The 19431-nt window shown below is 35.3% G+C and overlaps 1 protein-coding gene across 1 annotated transcript; it reads right to left on the reverse strand.

The window, feature by feature from the left end:
- Positions 1-2782: 2782 nt before the first annotated feature.
- LOC125495646 (uncharacterized) lies at positions 2783-17697 on the reverse strand. Its single transcript, XM_057393367.1, has 4 exons — positions 17643-17697; positions 5174-6424; positions 3820-4890; positions 2783-3651 (listed from the first exon to the last, which is right to left on the reverse strand). The coding sequence occupies exons 1-4, from the start codon at positions 17695-17697 to the stop codon at positions 2783-2785; spliced, it is 3246 nt and encodes a 1081-aa protein (XP_057249350.1).
- Between the last annotated feature and the right edge of the window lie 1734 nt (positions 17698-19431).

Consider the following 19431-nt stretch of genomic DNA (forward strand, 5'->3'; position numbering starts at 1 on the left):
TAAGTTGAACTTAGTGAAGTCTTTTGTTTCTTGAAGAGCAGTGACTTTAGCCATCCATCTGTCCTTAGGAAGACTCCTAAGAACCTTTCGAACCTGTTCCTCAGATGAAATAAACTTTCCAAGAGAAGCCAACTCATTATAATGTTAGTAAAACGAGTAAACATGTCTCGGATGCTTTCTTGATTTCATGCAGAACAGTTCATATTGATTCATAAGTAAATCAATTTTCGATCTTTTAACTTCATTAGTTCCTTCGTGGGTTACTTCTAGTAAATCCCATATTTGCTTTGCGGATTTGCATCCCATGATCCTATTATGTTCATGGGGTCCAAGTCCAAATAACAATTTAATAGCCATGGCATTTACTTCCATTTTTTCAAAATCAGTTTGTCATAATCAGAGAGGGGTTTAGAGTTACCTCATTTTTGTCATTTGTAGTTGTGACTTCGAAATCACCAACTTCAATGACTCTCCATACCTGATAGTTTTCAGCCTTGATGAATATCTCCATGCGGTTCTTCCAATAGTTGTAGTACTTCCCATTGAACATAGGAGGCCTTTGAGTGGAATAACCTTCTTCAAGTTTCTCGGTGGTATTCATTGTTCCTTGGATCTTTTTCTCAATAGGGTTTCCTATCTTACGTGAGTTCTAGCTCTGATACCAATTGTTATTTCCCTAGGAACACTACAAGAGGGGGGTGAATTGTGTGTAGAAATAAACGTAACTTTTTGCGGAAATTAAAACTTAAACGAATAAACAAGCTAAAGGAACACAAGGGATTTTTACGAGGAAAAACTTCTTGGGCCCAACAAGAAGAAACAACCTCGACCACTAGGGTTTTAAACTCAACTTTCACTAATTAGGCCAAACAACTTGTTACAACCTAATTCAACTCGAGCCACACCTTGAGTTCCTAAACTCAAGTTCCTGAGACCACTGTTCCCTTAACAGCAGTTCCTCTCAACTTCACTCGAAGTTTTCTCACCATACAAGCTTACTCAAAGCCTTCTCTCTTACAGAACTTCACTCAAAGTTCCCTTACCCCAAAAACCAAAATACAATTGATCGAAATAAGCTTAGTGGAATTAGAGTAAGAAGCAAAGAACAAATGGCTATTATGAGAGAATGAAGGCACTGACATTTAATTAGTTAAACTCACTAAATCACTTAGTCAGACACACTTTGGAACTTAATTCGACATTAATATTTACAGTGGTAGTAATTTAGAACGTGGGAATTAAAACATGTATTTGTCAAAAACCATTATCCCATGATGTTCCTTACCTCAAGGAACACGTTCCTCAAAACATCCCATGATCACATGAACACTGCTAAACGTGGGAGTGTTTTTAGTTACTGCTCCTTAATTATAGTAACCACTTTGAGCATTACTCGAAAATTTGATTTATTTAAAAAAAACATATTGATTATTAAATCTGAAATTAAATCTTTTTTTTTTGGTAAAAGGTAAGAGATTTTATTACCAAAAATGCATTACAGCATCACCAAACAACATTCAAAACATCAGCAGCACAACACAGAACATATACAGCAACAAAACAACAAAAACAGCCCAGGGAACTACATTACAGCTGCATTACAATAAGTTTCTCCTAGCAGCAACCCAATCCTTTTCTGCATTCTTCCAATTGTCCTTCTACAGAAGAGCAACTTTGCTGGAAACTTCTTTCTTCATAATTCTGACAATCTGATCAGGATGAATAACCATCTGCTTCCAAAGTGCTGTATTTCTAGCATACCATATATAATACACAGTTGCAGCTAAAGTAGCATAACAAAACTTCTTCTTAATTGTGCTATTATATTTCCTTCCCCACTTTTTCCAACTCACATACAAGTTCTCCTGCTATGAGAGAAGCCAACTCTAACCAATCCAGACCTGATGTGACTTTATTACTGTACTGACAGTAAAAAAAGAGATGAGAGCAGGAATCCTGACCATGAATACACAGCAAACAATCCTGATCACTGCACACCCCAGCTTGATATAGTTTATCTTTAGTCTTCAATTTACCTAGGGCAGCAAGCACCCATAAATGAATGTTGGGAATGTTGTATGAATTCCGACCCAATAGTGCCATCTTACTCTAGGTAAATCACCCATTAACCACTTGTAACCTCTTTGATGTATATCTCAGAACCATCCAGCCACTTGTTGTTGTTATAAGCTAGCTTAAACTTCTCCTTTGCCTTACAGATTACTTTTCATCCCCAACTAGCTATTGCAAGAGCAGAGTACCCCCACCAGTCTTGTTGTTTAATGTACACACAGTGGATCCATTTTATCCACAAGAGATCTTCCTTCTGAGAAACTTGCCACACATATTTTCCCATGGCTGCTAAGTTCCACCGTATATAATCTCTTATACCCAAACCTCCATCTTTCTTAGTCTTGCACAGATCTACCCAAGCAACAGGAGGAGTTTTGTGAAGTATTACCTTCCCCTCCCACAAGAAAGCCCTGCATATCTGTGTAATTCTAATCATAACACCTTTTGGGATCAAGAAAATTTGAGCCCAATATATGTGTAAGCTCAGAAGTACAAAATTCACTAAGACAACCCTTGCAACATAAGATAAATTCCTCGAACTCCAGCACAAAATTCTTTTCAACATTCTATCTGTCAGCAGATCACAATCAGCCTTTGTGATTCTTTTAGAACTAATGGGAATTCCTAGATATCTAAAAGGGAAGGAACCCTTCTGAAATCCAGTTACTTGAACAATTCTCTCCTGCATCTCTTCATTCACATTTCCAAATTACACTGCCATTTTTTCTTTGCTTGCAGTCAAGCCATAAGCATCTTGAAAGGCTTTCATATCTCTCATCAATAACATTACAGAGCTAACATGACCTTTACAAAACATCATCAGATCATCAGCAAAAACTAAGTGAGTGAGTTGAAGAAGGGCACATCTATTATGATACTCAAAACCATCCTTCCTACTCATCCTTTTCAGTAATCTAGACAAGTATTCCATTGCTATTACAAATAGTAATGGGGATATTGGATCTCCTTGACGTAAACCCTTCTTTCCTTTAAAAAAACCACACATTACCCCATTAAAGCTCAAGGAAAAGCAGGGAGTTGTAATGCACACCATCACCCAGTGAACAAATTGCTCAGGGAACTTCATAGCCACCAACAGATCTTTAATGAAATCCCAATTCAGTGAGTCATATGCTTTCCTAAGATCAACCTTAATAGTACACATTGCAGGACCATTCTTTCTCATATACTGTTTCATTAAGTCTTGACATAGGAATATATTATGCATTATAACTCGACTCTCCACAAAAGCACTTTGCACAAGATTAATGATGTGTGGAAGAACTAATTTTAATCTCTGACACAACATTTTAGAAATAATTTTATAGAGCACATTGCAGCAAGCAATTGGTCTATACTTAGTGACATCATCAGCTTGTTCACACTTAGGGATAAGACACAAATTTGTAGCATTCACCTGTTTAAGGAGTTTTCCTGTGGAAAAGAAGTCCAATACTGCCTTGATGATGTCTGGACCAGTAAACTCCCATGTCTTCTTAAAAAAACCACTTGAGAACCCATCAGGACCAGCTGCTTTGTTATCCTCAATATCAAACAATGCTCTCTTCACATCCTCTCCTGAGAAAGGCATACACAAACTGATATGTTGTTCATGAGTGAGCAAGGGCCCTTCATTAACAATTGTTCTACTCACCTTTGTTTTCCTCCCTTCTTCAGTGCCTAACAAGATCTTGTAGTATCCAACAAAGGCCTCCTCTATCTTTTCAGGGGTGTCCTGCTACACACCTTGACTATCTTGAATTCTGCTAATATGGTTTTGCAGCCTTCTCTTCCTCAAACAGGCATGAAAATAAGCTGTGTTATCATCACCTCCCTTAAGCCATTCACTCTTCACCTTTTGCTGCAAAAAACTCATTTTAGCCTTATTTAAGAACTCATACTTCTTCCTATTCTCCTCCTCTTCTTTATGTAACTCACTGTTCCTAGGATCTTGCTGAATTCTCTGTTGCACCTCCATAAGTTTAACTAAGGCTGCAGCAGTTTCATTCTCAATGTCTGAGAATTTATTCTTATTCAATGTTTTAAGCACAGGCTTCAGTTGTTTTAGCTTAGCCACAACCTTGAACATTGCTACACCATCCACATTACTTCTCCATACTTCTTTCACCTTAGACATAAACTCTGGAGCATCCATCCACATATTATAGAACCTAAAGGATTTAGGTTTAGTCACCACAGGCTTCACCAATTTAATCACACAAGGGCAGTGGTCAAAAATCCCTTCAAGCAAAAATTCAGCACAGCAATTAACAAAAGTGTCCATCCATACATCATTGACAAACACTCTGTCAATCTTTGAGAACACTCTATGATCACCCTCCTGCTTGTTAGACCAAGTAAAAAAAGGGCCTGACATCTGAAATTCCATGATCTTACAATCCCTCACACACTGTCTAAATTCTCCTACTTCATCAAGAGTTACTGCAGAACCAAACCTATCCTCCAAATTCAACACATTATTATAATCTCCCATCACAATCCAGGCTCCCTGCATATTACTTCCTAACTGGCATAACTTGCTCCATAACCTCTTTCTCTCAGCTCTATCATTTAACCCATAAACAATAGTCAGCCAAAAAAATCTCCCTGAAGCTCTATGCAACACTTCACAATGCACAAACTGATCCCCTTGACTTCTGATATCTACCACAAACAAACTTGGAATCCAAGCTAGCCATATTCTGCCACCTGGGTGGTAGCTATAATTAGTGACTATACTCCAATCCTTACATATTTTAGGGAAGACTTTATCAAAATTTACAGCCTTCACCCTTCTTTCCAAGAACCCAAACAGACCTATTGAGTAATGATTTAAAAACCATTTTACATCAGAGTGCTTATTAGGACTGCTCAGGCCCCGGATGTTCCAGAATCCAATACTAGCCATGAGGAAGCATGATTACCTCCTCCACCCCTCCTGCCTCATTGCAACTCACCTCCCTGAATTCAACTCCTTCATGACATCCTCCCTCTTCAGTGTTATGAACCTGCATCACAGGCTGTATCTGCTCCATACCCCTCTGAATGATAGCTGTAGTAGTCACTTGTTCTTGCACATCAGCTTATCCCTTTTCATTACCCTTAGACTGTTTGGCTACAGAATGAGTTGTCTGTTGATTAGTTCCAGCAACTAATCCCCCTGGCTTTCTCACCCAAACCTGCTTTGGCCTACTCATTCTCACCTGAATTTCTTGCTTCTTTGCCCTACATTCCTCCATTGTATGCCCTATACCTCCACAATCTTTGCAGAAGATTGGTTTACACTCATATTTCACTCCTTGAATAAATTCCACTCCATTCTCATTTTCAAACCTTAGTTCACTGGGAAATTCCTGATCAATCCTTACTTCAACAAGAACTCTCGCAAATTCAATTGAATCTTTCTGTGCTGTTGCTCTATCAGTTCTGATTGGTTTCCCTATTGCTCCAACTATCTTGTTCAGCGCTCTAGGGCCCCAATACTTCAAGTTCAACCCTGGAATTTGTACCCAGGTAGGAACCACAGGAACCATTTCCTTTGATAAATCCAATTCTGGTGTCCAATTCTTAATAATGACCGATTTTTTGTCATATAGAATCGGACCAGCATCCATAGCCGTCTGCTTCCCCTCTAGTGTTCTAAATCGGACTATGAATAATACTCCATTCAACTTCATGACAACCCTCTCCACTCCAAACTTACCCCATACATGACGAATGAATCCATCAATGATCCTGTGTGGAGGTTTAATTCCCAAAACATAACATACAACAGCACTATTCCAGAAATCAATCTCCGATTTCACATCATCATCTGTAATTTTGATAACATTTTGAGTAACATTATGAGTATCAGCAATAGGAGCAAATCTTTTTACATCCTCTACCCTCACATTATGTTCACCATCATTATTCACATTACCAGCATTACTTAAATCAATCCCTTCCTCCTGAATACTCTCAAACAAAGAGGCTCTCCAGTTCGTATTACCTGGATTACTCTGTAACTGTTGCATTGTATGCGGTGATGGATTTACCAGTTGAGGAACAGACTGACGTAAAGGAGTACGTACCGATGCTACCCAGCTTGCTACATGCTCCCTAGCTGCTTCAAAATTCGCTCTATCCATATTTGACGCCGCAAAATCCACCGAGGCATGAGACTCATTGTCATTTTCCTCCTCCGATGTCCAGCTGAGAGCTGCAACATCATTGATTTCATTCACATTCTTCAATTTCCTAGCATCTCCACTCTGAGGTTTCTTTTTTTCTTTTCGATTTCTCGAACTTTGGTGCTTCTTCTTTCCACCATTTCCTTTTTTAGAACCTTTTGCCTTTGCTCTAGCTTTCACTGAGGTCCAAAATAAGAAAGATTGATGAAAATTTTCCTAGAGAGAAGCGGCACTCTCTCTCTCTCTAGACTCTCATTTTTTGCTTACTTCGTGGCGGAAGTTTAAGTCCTCGGTGTCAGCTCTTTAATAAAAATATTATCTTTTAATAACTTCCGTAAAAACCAAATAATATTTTTATTATCTTTTGAAAAATAAAATCTTTTCCTTAAAAAGATTTTCCATAAAATCAGATTTTTTTTCTTAAATAAAACGGTTACCTATATTCTAGGCATTATTTTCTCAACTGTCATCAAGGTACCGTTGTAATGCTTCAACCTAAGTCTAGGTCCTCTTATTTGTTAGTTCCTTTAACTCATTAGTTTAGTGCCAAATCGTCTGTTCCTTACCAAGGAACAAACTATCATTCTCAAATAAAAACTGCCACAGTTCCTTACCATCTTTACTCGTTCCTTTACAATGGAACTAGAAATAAAACGCATCGCTTTATTCTTCTTGCTCCAATGCTGCTCCAGTATCAAATAGGGAAACATCTTCACTTAGTCTTCAAAATCAAAACTTGATTTCTTCCTTTGATTTAGTATTCTCTTTGTTCCTTTCAATGATACCTTGAAATTCACTCACTTAAATAACTCATTAGTTCAGTACTTAGTTTGCATCTTTGTTCCTTTGTCATCATCAAAACTAGGGTTCAACAAACCAAAATTGAGTTCGGGGGTGAGGGTAGGAACATGGTTAGAAACCATGTCGCCTATTGTTGGCCTCTACTCAATACAATTCATAGCAGGTTTTATGCAGAAGAACAACCACATAATAATTTTCATGCACCCTAAAAAGATTAGTCTATATTGGTTCAAGAAACACATAAAAGACTACTTTTTTTAGTGACATGTGATTCAACAATCAGATTACTGGGTTCTTAGCAGGTTGTCTATATTATTTTACTCCCTCCGTCTTTTATTAGTTTACCCCTTTCTTTGGGGAACATTTGCCGAGATACTAATTTGAACCTTAATAAGTCTAATTTTCGATAAGCAAAAATTACAAAAAGTTGACATTTGGATAATACACATTGAGACGAATCCAACAAGATCTCACATGACTATATTTTTCCTTAAATACAAATTACAAAAGATAGTAAAAGTCATGTATGTGAATAGTGTCAAAAGTCAAAAGGGGTAAACTAATAAAAGACGGAGGGAGTATTTAGTTACAACAGTTTCTTGGGTATTGATTAGCAATAATAACATGCATATACAAGGTTATAAATATTGCAATCAAATTTAAAAAATAATGTGTTCATGAAAAGAAATATAAATAAGAAAAGAAAATATTGCAGGGAGTTAGTATAAAATACAAGACTTACATTCACAGGAACACGTTAACAATCTACATCACGAATAGAATAATAATAATAATAATAATAATAATAATAATAATAATAATAATAATAATAATAAAAATAATAATAATAATAATAATAATAATAATAATAATAATAATAAGCCAAAATTGTCAACAACTACCTAATATATATCACTTTTCATAAACAACTACCTAATATAAACTTTTTCTTATACAACTACCTAAGTTGACAAATCCGTCAACGTAACACTACCAAAGTTGTTAATTTTTGAAATTTCCGTCACATGGAGCCCACCTTTTCTAATTTCCCACCAATTTTACTGCAATACCCTCCTAAAAACTATCTAAGGCATTATAAAACCCTCGAAAATCTTACATTGTCAATACTTAGGCCAAAATATTCACTGAAGATTTTTAATTCTTCAGGTAAGTTCCCCTTCCTTCACTTTTTGATATTAGGGTTTATAGAATAGTATTTTTGGTAAAAATTTAATGTCATTGGTGATATAATTGGGGATTTCTTCTGATTTTGTTTGAAATTAGGGTTTTCTATAAATTGGGAGATTTATTAATTATGATAAATTTCTGTTTTTTTTCCGCTAATTATTATTGAATTTGTGGGATTCAAAGAATGAATAGCACATCAACAGTTCTGTCAAATCAAATTCTTCCCAAAATTTGCAAATATTAGATTGGTGTGGCAACTTTGACATCATGGACAAGTGATAATCTTGGGAGGAAATTATAACTTGCAAACAGAAGCATAAACGACAATGGGAAGCTTTTTTCAGGAAGATGGTGATTGATGATGAAAGAATTACAGTAAGGTGGATGAGAATTGAAGATGATGAGTGAGATCAAAATGAAAGAATTACAGTTAAAGGATAGGTATGAAAAGCCAAACAAAGGTAAGCAAGGGTAAGTTTAATGGGCCCCATGTGAGGAAATTAGAAATGCAGTAAAATTGGTTGGAAATTAGAAAAGGTGGGCCCCATGTGACGGAAATTTCAAAAATTAACGTCTTTGGTAGTGTTACGTTGACGGAATGGTTAACTTAGGTAGTTGTATAAGAAAAAGTTTATATTAGGTAGTTGTTTATGAAAAGTGATATATATTAGGTAGTTGTTGACAATTTTGGATAATAATAATAATAATAATAATAATAATAATAATAATAATAATAATAATAATAATAATAATAATAATAATAATAATAAATATAGAAAAGAAAGGTTGTTAATTTAGTTGACCCTTAGAAGTTATACCACTATCCGGGACCGTTGATTTGTACGGATCTTAGAAAATTGAATATTGTACGAGCCTTGCGAAAGGTTTGGTGAAAATAAAAGTTAATGATCAAATTTGACAAAAAATTTCTGATCATAAAAAGAGTTGTTTCATGCTAAATTGTTTATATGTGTGTTTTCTTGACAAAACCCTAATCTTTCCTCGTGGAAAGGAAGAACATGAAATTATTTTTCCTTTCTGCATGGATCAGGAGATTAGATCTACTGGACTGGTATTTTAAAAAAGGTTGTTTCTAGTAAATATTTAGTAAAAAACTTAGACGGGGAATTTTTATCGTACAATAGAGCTCTAAATAAGTAAATGAACAAAAAATAGTGTTGGGTGTACCACGCACATGATACACCCGGGTAGGAGTGTTCATTTCGGATATTCGAAAATTTTTGATCGGGAAAGGCGATCCGAATCGGATCCAGAAAATTTCAGATTGTATCGCATCGGATATCCGAAATTTTCGGATCGGGTCATTGTGACACCCCGATAATTCTCTCTTTTACAGAAATACTTTGAAACTTAGAGAATCATCAAAGCATTATCGCCCATGTGATAACGTATCGGCTTATTCAAAATTTTGCAGCGGAAAACATATAATTATCTTTAGAACTGAAAAATATTAAATAACAACGTAATTTTATAAACCAAATAATAATATTAACTTTAACTTCAAACCAAACTTAAATATAAATGTATCTACTATAAAACAATAGATATATCAATATGCTACACAAGCTCTCCATTCTCCAAACCTCATGATGCATCATCTGCACACCTCTAGATGTCAATGCACTAGAGAAACTGCTCACCAAGAATGGATCATCACAGGACCAATAAGGCAAAGCCATGATCAACACATATAAACAAAGCACGTAGTCAGCAAAGTTGAGTACTACATAATAATAATTAAACATTCCTAACATGATACTAATAAGTAATAAGCATGGATAAATAACAACATAACAATCTACATATAACTTTTACTGAAGTAAACTTTAACAACCTTTCATTACATTAAAGGGATAGCCATTGGACCGAGTTGTCTAACTAAAAACCAGCATTCACCTAGGAATACGAAATACGATCCCAACTCCGTATTCAAATGACCTACGATATCGAGGAACCTTTTAAATGAAAATAGGAACAGTGATCAATCCAATTCCCAGAAAAATTCATGGCACGCTCACCATGTACCCCAACTCCTGCTTGTCCAACTTGAGACGTGTACCATTCTAAAGTTTATCACTATCCAAGTTTCACTTTACATGATTTACCAATTATTAATTGTAATGACACACAAGCAACACAGATAATATATAATCAAACATCCATAACTTTATTTCTTTTATCTTAGGATTAAATAAGTGATCATACAACTTACAACCCAAGATTAATTCCTTCCTTAATCTAATCTTTCTTATTTGTTGAACCTAGCCAACAACCAACTTACCTTTCAAAGGTATAATTATCAACTTACCAAATAAGGCCCACATCCGTCATAGTGTAGTGAGAATAATAACAAAAGAGAACACATGATTCAATCATGATCCAACTAATAAATATATTAATTCCCCCATGTGAATTAATATATAAAGTTCCCAACAAACATGCTTGCATCAATATTCCATACAAACATGATATCAATCTCATAATTAAATCTCATATTTAACATATTTGCATACATGCATAAAACATGTAAAATCCAATCATAATAGTAATCATATATGAACTCACAAAGTTCCTATACATGATACTACATAACTTTCCTTCCTTAAATCATGATACTACATCAAACAACACATAGGTATGTACGTACCTTGTGTAGACAAATTGATAGGCCACTAGAAGTCGCCTACAGAGAATTATACGCCTAAAACAACCAATAAAATTTATAATCAATACTCCGAATAAATTCCAGTAACTTTAAAATACTTTAAATCTCCTTTAAAAATATTTAAAAGTTGTTTTCATTATTAAAACTTCAATTACTTATATTCCCTAGCATAATACTACTATACTAGTCATTAAAATCCATAAAACTCCATTAATAACAACCTTTCTAAAATTCCAGCAACTTATAATTTATCAAAACTCCCTTTAAACACACTTAAACATGCTTAAATTCATAAGTTTAATCAATTTCATAGTTTATAACATGTTACTATGATTTTCCAATCTTTAACACCCTAAAAAGGTGGTTAGTGGCCAAGATAGAAGCACGCCGGCATAACAGGTGGTCGGCGGTGATGATGGCGGTGGTGTAGTTGTGGGATTTCTTGTGGAGGAAGAAAGTGTTTATTGGAAGAGAAAAAAGGAGGAAGGAGAGGAGAAACTTGAATAGGGAGAAAGAAATAGGTGGGCTGCTTTTGTGAGACGGAGGGAGGAGAGTGAAAATTTATGTAGGTAAAATATTTGGGTTTAAAGGTATTTATAGGTATGTTTCCTTTTGGGTTTAGGAAAAGGCAATTGGGTTCTAAGTAAGATTGAACGATGAATAGGATTGATGATTTAAAACTCCTAACATCACTAGAAGTCCTTTTCCTAGTCCAATTAGTATTTGGGTTCCTCAAGCCCATTTAAACTCCTTTTTCAAATCTTAGATTGTATTTTAAATATTTTTCAAAGCGCACTTAACAAAATATTTTAACTTCCTTAAAGCCTTAAAATAATTCCTTTGACTTTCAAAATAGTCAACCTTTTAAATAAATAAATTATTTTAAGCAAAATTATATGTAAATATAAATATATATACTAAAATATATTTATAAATCCATAAATTTACGGGGGATTACAGTCTACCCTTCTTACAAGAAGTTTCGTCCCGAAACTTCAAACAAAACTCCCATATTTCGAAAAATTTGATCTAAATTTCATTTGAGAAATACTTGTGTTACTTCTTGAACACATTTTTCTATGCGGAGAATCTATTTATTTTGCGCCAACATGTGCAAATCGCCAAAATAAGCATCATAAAATGCATAAAAATCTCATAAAAATAGGTAAAAAGCGCGAAATTCTATCTTATTTTACCCCCCTTAAAGAAAACGAGTTACGCCCTTGTAACTCACGTTAAGGAACAATTCTGGATATTTCTTCTTCATTTCCTCTTCAGCTTCCCACATTGCCTCTTCAGACTCGTGATTAAACCAAAGTACTTTCACGATATGGACATCCTTATTGCGTGTAGTACACACCTTTCTGTCAAGGATCTTCACAGGCCTTTCCTCATATATGAGACTACTATCAATCTGTATCCTCTCAGGTGCCAAAACATGACGCTCATTAGGGATATATCACTTGAGTTGAGAAATGTGGAAAACATCATGCATCTTCTCAAACTCCATTAGCAATGCCAACCTACAAGCTACTTTCCCAATTTGCTCCAAGATCTCAAATGGGCCTACATATTTGGCACTTAACTTGCCATTTTTCCCAAATCTCATGACGCCCTTAGTTGGTAATACTTTCAAAAACACTTTATCACCTACTGCAAACTCATCTTCGCATCGTTTTAGTCGGCATAACTCTTTTGCCTATCTTGAGCAGCTTGAAGTCTAGCCTAAATTAGTTTGACATTTTTTATCCCAAATTAAACTCTATTAAATCAGATGGAAATACACAGTCTCCTATCTTCAGAGGCAAATTTTTAAACAATTTGGTACACCTTATGATCTCTACAGTAGGTATACTGATAGGCAAGTCAATATCTTCATAAACTACTAACCTTAGACTCTTAAGGATAGATAACGACACAAAAGAATAAGTTGCTCCCGAATCAAACATGTTTGCGCTGAAAATTTGGAGACATTACTTGTATGGAGTGCAGTGTAAAGTCTATACAGATCACAAGAGTTTGAAGTATCTGTATACGCAAAAGGAGTTGAATATGAGACAAAGACAAGACTTATAAACGACTATGACTTGAAAGATTGATCAAGAAGGAAAAGCGAACAAAGTAGCTGACGCGTTGAGTAGAAAGAGCGCTCATTCGCTAAACGTGTTGATTTTGGCAAATGAACTGTGTGAGGAGATCAATAGATTGAATTTGGAAATAGTAGAACCCGGTTATGTGACAGCCCAATTGAATGCTCTTACCGTGGGACCGGACATATTTGAGGAGATTCGGAAGAAACAAGCTGCAGATAAGTGGCTAAGCAAGTTAAGAGAGATGAAAGAAAATGGTCAAGCACCAGAGTTCAATATCGACGACAATGGCGTTGCATGCGAAGTATAAACGAAGATTATGTATACCACAGGACGAGGAACTCAAGACGAGAATCCTAAGGGAAGCCCATAGTTCACCGTATTCCATACATCCATGAGGAGATAAGCTTTATACGAATTTGAAGAAGCATTTTTGGTGGCCTAGTGTAATATCCCAAATTTTTGTAACTATTTTATAAAATTTATTTTGCTATAATAAGATTTTTATTCTGAAAGATAAAGAAAAATCTTAATAAATCAGATTTTATGAAACTGTTTTTATTTATTAAATCAGATTTTTATCTTTTAAAAAAAAAAATTTCGAAATCAGATTTTTTTACGTTCAAAAAAGAAAGATGGAGAGAAAAGAAAATTCTGAATTTTTTTTTTAATACTTATCTTTTAGTGAAACCCTAGATTTACATACATATATATATCCCCAAACACCCAGAAATTCTCACATAATTCACTTTCTTCATCTCTTTGGTAAGTTCTGAATTTCAGATCTAGAATTACCATTGTTATTTTCGAAGGTTTTAAACAAAAATGATGTAAATTTTTAAAACCCGACGTGACTCCGGCGACTTGACCGGAGTCCGCGACCGATCTTCTTCTTCTCTTCTTCCTTCTTCCGTCTTCTTTATTCTTTCTTCTGTTCTTCTGGTTTTTCGGTGGAATAATGGTTAAATAGGAACAAAGGTTCCTTTATAGGCTTGATGTTTTGAAAAAAAAAAAAAAATTTATTGAGTGTGGACAGCAAGTTCACGGAGAGTTGTGACTTGCTGCCACAACTCACAGGGTGTTATGATATATATTGAATTTTGTGCACCTGTTGCACCTGTCACGCTTTTCCTCAATTTTTTTATTTTTTTTTTTCTTCTTTCTTTCCTTTTGTAATTATTTATCTTGTAAACTGTGGTTAATTATTTTTTCGGATATTCATAAGTGACTAACTTAGGTTATATTATTTGTTGTAGACGGAAACTTCGTAGAAGGCGACTTTTAGTTGATATTGCTATATTGGGACGCGTTTAGGTAATTCACAATGTCCATCAACAACTAGAATCCCGTTAGGAATTGTATGTGCTATGTGTAATACATGTGTTATGTGATTTATGTTTATGTTAGATGTATATTATGTGACAGGAATAGTATAGTACTTTCTATGACTAAAATTATTATTATTATTATTTATTACTATAGTACTATTATCCGCGTATAATATATATGTATCTACTGGTATTGTTGTTATGAATTGGATTTTAATGTACCTAATTATACCATCGATTAAAATTATGCTAATATTGATAATGTACTTAATGGGTATAACTAGTGTGTTAATGATGTACGAACGGTATTATAAGTTACATATATTGTGACTCTATGAGGCTCTAATGATGGATTATTGGTTACTATGAATTATGGACGTTGATTATATAATTTATTAAGTGGCTAAGTTGTGAAAAATATTATTGAACTAAGATGTTCCTTTAATGTTAATGTGATGTTTGATGTGTCACAACTTTTAAAATCTATTAATCACGTAAAGTGGAAATATTGAGGGAATTATCCTGTGGATTGGATCCTCCATAGGTGATGAACAGTACTTGATTTTATTTGTTACAACTCTTTATTGTCTTCCTCCTAATACTATTGGTGCGCATTGCGGATACCCATTAGATTAGTGAGGGGTGTGCACACTAGGGACGTTCTGCAAAACGATATTGGCCATTACTCTTAATTATCTGGGTGACGACCCATGTTGAAGTAGGTGGTTACTGGGATTAGTCCCGGCCTACTGACGTTCAATTCCCTTCTAATAAATAAAATTGTTGTGTATGACTCATATAAACTTGAATAATTGAAATGGTTAATCATATTATATACTTGTCTGTATTATGTTATACTTGTCTGATTGTATTATATTTGTATGTATGTTATAAAAATTATTTTTAAAATATAACTATTATTATTATTATTTTACGGGATGGAGTTGTAATTACTTAGCTTTCGCTAATTTTTGTGTTTTTGTTTTTTCTTGTCTTTCCTATTTATATTGTGCAGGTTGGTGAAAGGGACTACGTTGCAGGAATGAGTGAATTTATAGTTTTTAAGTTCACCTAGTTTAATAACAGTACTGTCATTTGAGATTGTTTAGTTTTGTTTGGTTAAATTAGACAACTTAGTTTGGTTTATTTTGATACTTTGGTTTGTAGTTAAAATTTTTATTTCTAATAATTAGCCTTGCATTTATTTTGAACAATAGATGCGGCGGTAACACCCTAAAGGTTTGGTCAGATATTTTAATGAAAAGTGAATATTTTATAAAGTTTTAGAACCAAAGTTTTGGGGTGTTACAAATTGGTATCAGAGCTTAGGTTATAATAAATAATATAAATTAGGAGTTAATAAAATTTGTAAATAATTACGAGTCTAAGGTTAAATAATATAGGTATTAATAAACATTAAAATAAATTGTGAGAGTGGGATCGAAAAGGGTTTACGTGCCTTAATGTGAAAGCACTTATTTAGTGCTTATTAATTGTTTCTTTTCGTTCTTGTATGTTTAGATGTTGTAACTACAAGAAAATGTTGGTCGGATGACCGTTAACCATGAATTTAGAAATTTATATTTTAATAAGGTTGTATACTAAGTTCTTTAGTAGTATTGAAATTCTCTAAGTTCCTATATATGTGTTTTATTAGGAATCTTATTACTTGACTATTTGAGTTGAATAGAGTTTAAGTTCTTGTTATAATTGTTGTTTACTTGTCAAATTTGATGGAAGCATGCAAAGGTTGTCTTGAAATGTTATGATGAAATATAGTTTGGTTGAGTCATGTAATTTTCTTATGATGAAAGTTGTATTGAGTAAATAAAACGATGTGCAAGACCATGTATGGGTGAATAGATGTAGTAATACCAATGCTAATGTGCAGGAATTGTATGCAAACCTATCAAGTATACACTAGATCTCGTAGGAGGACTTTTGAACAAATGGCTGAAACCCCTGAACAACTCTTGAGAGATGAGATCTCTTGAACAACTTTCGCAACGTATGGGTTTAGTGTTACAAAACCAATTAGGGAATAATGGTGGAGAGGACCCACAAGCTGCTATGGCAAAGAAGTTAGCAACCCTTAAACCTCCAATGTAGGAAAGGAAGACCCCTTACTCTTAGAGAACTGGCTAAGAGACTTTGATAAGTTATTCACTGCTACTGGGACACCTGTGTAGACCAAGCTACCTTTTATTTGAGGGAGGATGCAGACACTTGGTGGGAGAGTCAAGGACCTATTGTTAGAGCTCAGGAAAACTTTAATTGGAATGCTTTTAAGGTTGCTATTAAGGATAGATTTTTCCCTGAACATATTAGGAGGCAGAAATACAATGAGTTCACTAGATTTAACCAGGGAGGTACTATGTCTGTGCAAGAGTATGCCCAAAAGTTCAATGAGTTAGCTAGATTTTGCCCTAATGTTGTGCCAGATGAGAGAGCTAAGGCTCAAAAGTTTGAGGATGGTTAGCATTTAGAATTCAGACCAGACTTGGGGGAGCAACTTCTGCAACTTTTCAGGGGCTTATGCTAAGGCTTCTAATATTGAGAGGATTTTGAGGCGTGAAGAGGAAGTTATGGGAAGGAATAAGAGAAAATACCCACCTACAAATCAAAATGACCATGAAAATGACAAGAAACCTCGATATGGGGGTAACAATAATAATGGGGCAATAATCACACTAATGGTGGTGGTAATTATCAAGGGAATCGTAGCAACTACCAAGGTCAGGGGAGATCAAACCAGCAAGGATCCCGTACCCAGAACCCTACTTGTAGAAAGTGTAACAAAAGCCACCCAGGATTTACCTGTCAAGGAGACCCAATAACTTGTTATGCTTGTGGAGAGAAAGGCATAAGGCTAATCAGTGTCCCAAGCGTCAGAATAATGGACAAAATGGAAACAATGGGGGAAATAGGAATGGTCATGGGCCTAATCAGAACCAGAATAACAATAACCGTCCCTACAACAACAACAACTCCAGGGTCAGACTTCGAATGCTCAAGGGGGAACAATACTCAGCATAATGGTCAGAATAACAATCGAGCAAATGGAGGAAACAACAATCAGAACGGCAATGGAAATGGTGCTCGAGGCAACAATGGAAGAATCTATGTTATGAACCAAATGAAGCAGACACCAACGCCAATGTTGTGACGGGTACTTTCCTCGTAAACTCTAACCCTGCTTACTTGCTTTTTGATTCTGGGGCGTCTCATTCTTTCATAGCTAGTTCATTTGTTGAAAAGTTAGGTCTAAAACCCTCAATCTTGTGTCAAACTTTCATTACAATACCTTCAGGAGAAGTAGTTCCTTGTAGTTCTCTATACCAAGACATACCCATTACCATATTAGGATCTGATTTGCCTGCTGATCTTATCCGTTACTTACCCGACTTTGATGTAATATTGGGAATGGATTGGCTTGCTAAGTATAGAGCTAGGATAGAGTGTCATACTCAAAAGGTGTCTCTTAGGGGGCCAAAGGGAAATAGAATATCCTATCAAGGAATTGTTTCTAAACCTGGAGTCAGTATTGTGTCAGCCATGTCATTCAAAACCTATATTAGGAAGGGCTACCCATATATTTGTGCCATGTGAAGGATGTGAGTGTGGAGGATGGAGAGATATCTCAAATACCTGTGGTGAGTGAGTTCCAAGATGTTTTTCCAGAAGAAATTCCAGGGATGCCGCCAGTGAGAGAAATGGATTTTAAGATTGACCTAGTGCCTGGAACTGGAGCTATTTCTAAGGCACCATATAGGATGGCACCTGCAGAGATGCAAGAGTTGAAAGTGCAATTGGAGGAATTATTGGAGAAAGGGTACATTAGGCCAAGTGTTTCACCTTGGGGAGCACCAGTGTTATTTGTTCGAAAGAAGGATGGAACCTTGAGGTTGTGTATGATTACAGAGAGTTGAATAATGTCACAATAAAGAATAAGTACCCATTGCCTAGGATTGAGGATTTATTTGATCAACTTAAGGGTGCTGGAATTTTCTCTAAGATTGATTTGAGGTCTGGGTATCACCAATTGAGAATTTCGGAGGAAGATATACCAAAAACAGCGTTTCGTACGAGGTATGGGCATTATGAGTTCACAGTGATGCCATTTGGACTTACTAATGCACCTGCAGCATTTATGGATCTTATGAATAGAACATTTCAGCCGTATTTAGATAGATTTGTGGTGGTGTTCATAGATGATATATTGGTGTATTCGAAGGAAAAGAAGAGCATGAAGGTCATTTAAGGAAAGTTTTGGAGATACTTCGAGAGAAAAGGTTGTATGCTAAGTTATCAAAATGTGAGTTTTGGCTTGAGAAAGTTGCATTTTTAGGTCATGTGATTTCGAAGGAAGGTGTTGCTGTAGATCCATCAAAGATACAAGCAGTAACAGAATGGGTGAGACCTAGTAATGTGACTGAGATTAGAAGTTTCTTAGGACTTGCTGGCTACTATAGGAGGTTTGTGCAAGATTTCTCAAAAGTAGCTCAACCTTTGACAAATTTGATGAAGAAAACAACTCGATTTCAGTGGGATGAGAGGTGTGAGAAAGCTTTTCAGGAATTGAAGCAAAGACTTACTTCAGCACCAGTTTTGACGTTACCATCTGGATTAGAAGGTTTTGAGGTGTATAGTGACGCTTCTAAGAATGGGTTAGGATGTGTATTGATGCAACATGGTAAGGTGGTAGCATATGCTTCGAGACAACTTAAGCCTTATGAACAGAATTACCCTACTCATGATTTAGATTAGCTGCTGTAGTATTCGCATTGAAGATTTGGGACATTATTTGTATGGTGTGTCATGTAAGATTTTCACTGATCATAAAAGTCTGAAGTATATATTTACTCAGAAGGAGTTGAACATGAGACAGAGGAGATGGCTTGAACTATTAAGGATTATGATTTGGAGATATTGTATCATGAGGGTAAAGCGAATAAAGTTGCTGATGCATTGAGTAGGAAGACTAGTCATTCGATGAACATGATGGTGTTATCTGAGAGATTGTGTGAAGATTTCAGGAGCATGAGTTTAGAAGTCATGGAGCAAGGGCAAGTGGAAGCTCAATTGAATGCACT

The sequence above is a fragment of the Beta vulgaris genome, chromosome 3 (assembly GCF_026745355.1).
Source record: "Beta vulgaris subsp. vulgaris cultivar EL10 chromosome 3, EL10.2, whole genome shotgun sequence".
NCBI classification, from domain to species: Eukaryota; Viridiplantae; Streptophyta; class Magnoliopsida; order Caryophyllales; family Amaranthaceae; genus Beta; species Beta vulgaris.

Excerpts from the sequence above, each read along its gene's own strand:
- LOC125495646 (XM_057393367.1), bottom strand. The coding sequence starts at position 17,697 with ATGGTAATGGGTATGTCTTGGTATAGAGAACTACAAGGAACTACTTCT. Across the intron at positions 6,425-17,642 it reads AGGAACTACTTCTCCTGAAG|TGAAAGCTAGAGCAAAGGCA; the intron begins GTATTGTAATGA and ends TTTGGACCTCAG. Across the intron at positions 3,652-3,819 it reads CAGAATTCAAGATAGTCAAG|GAGAGGATGTGAAGAGAGCA; the intron begins GTGTGTAGCAGG and ends TGCCTTTCTCAG.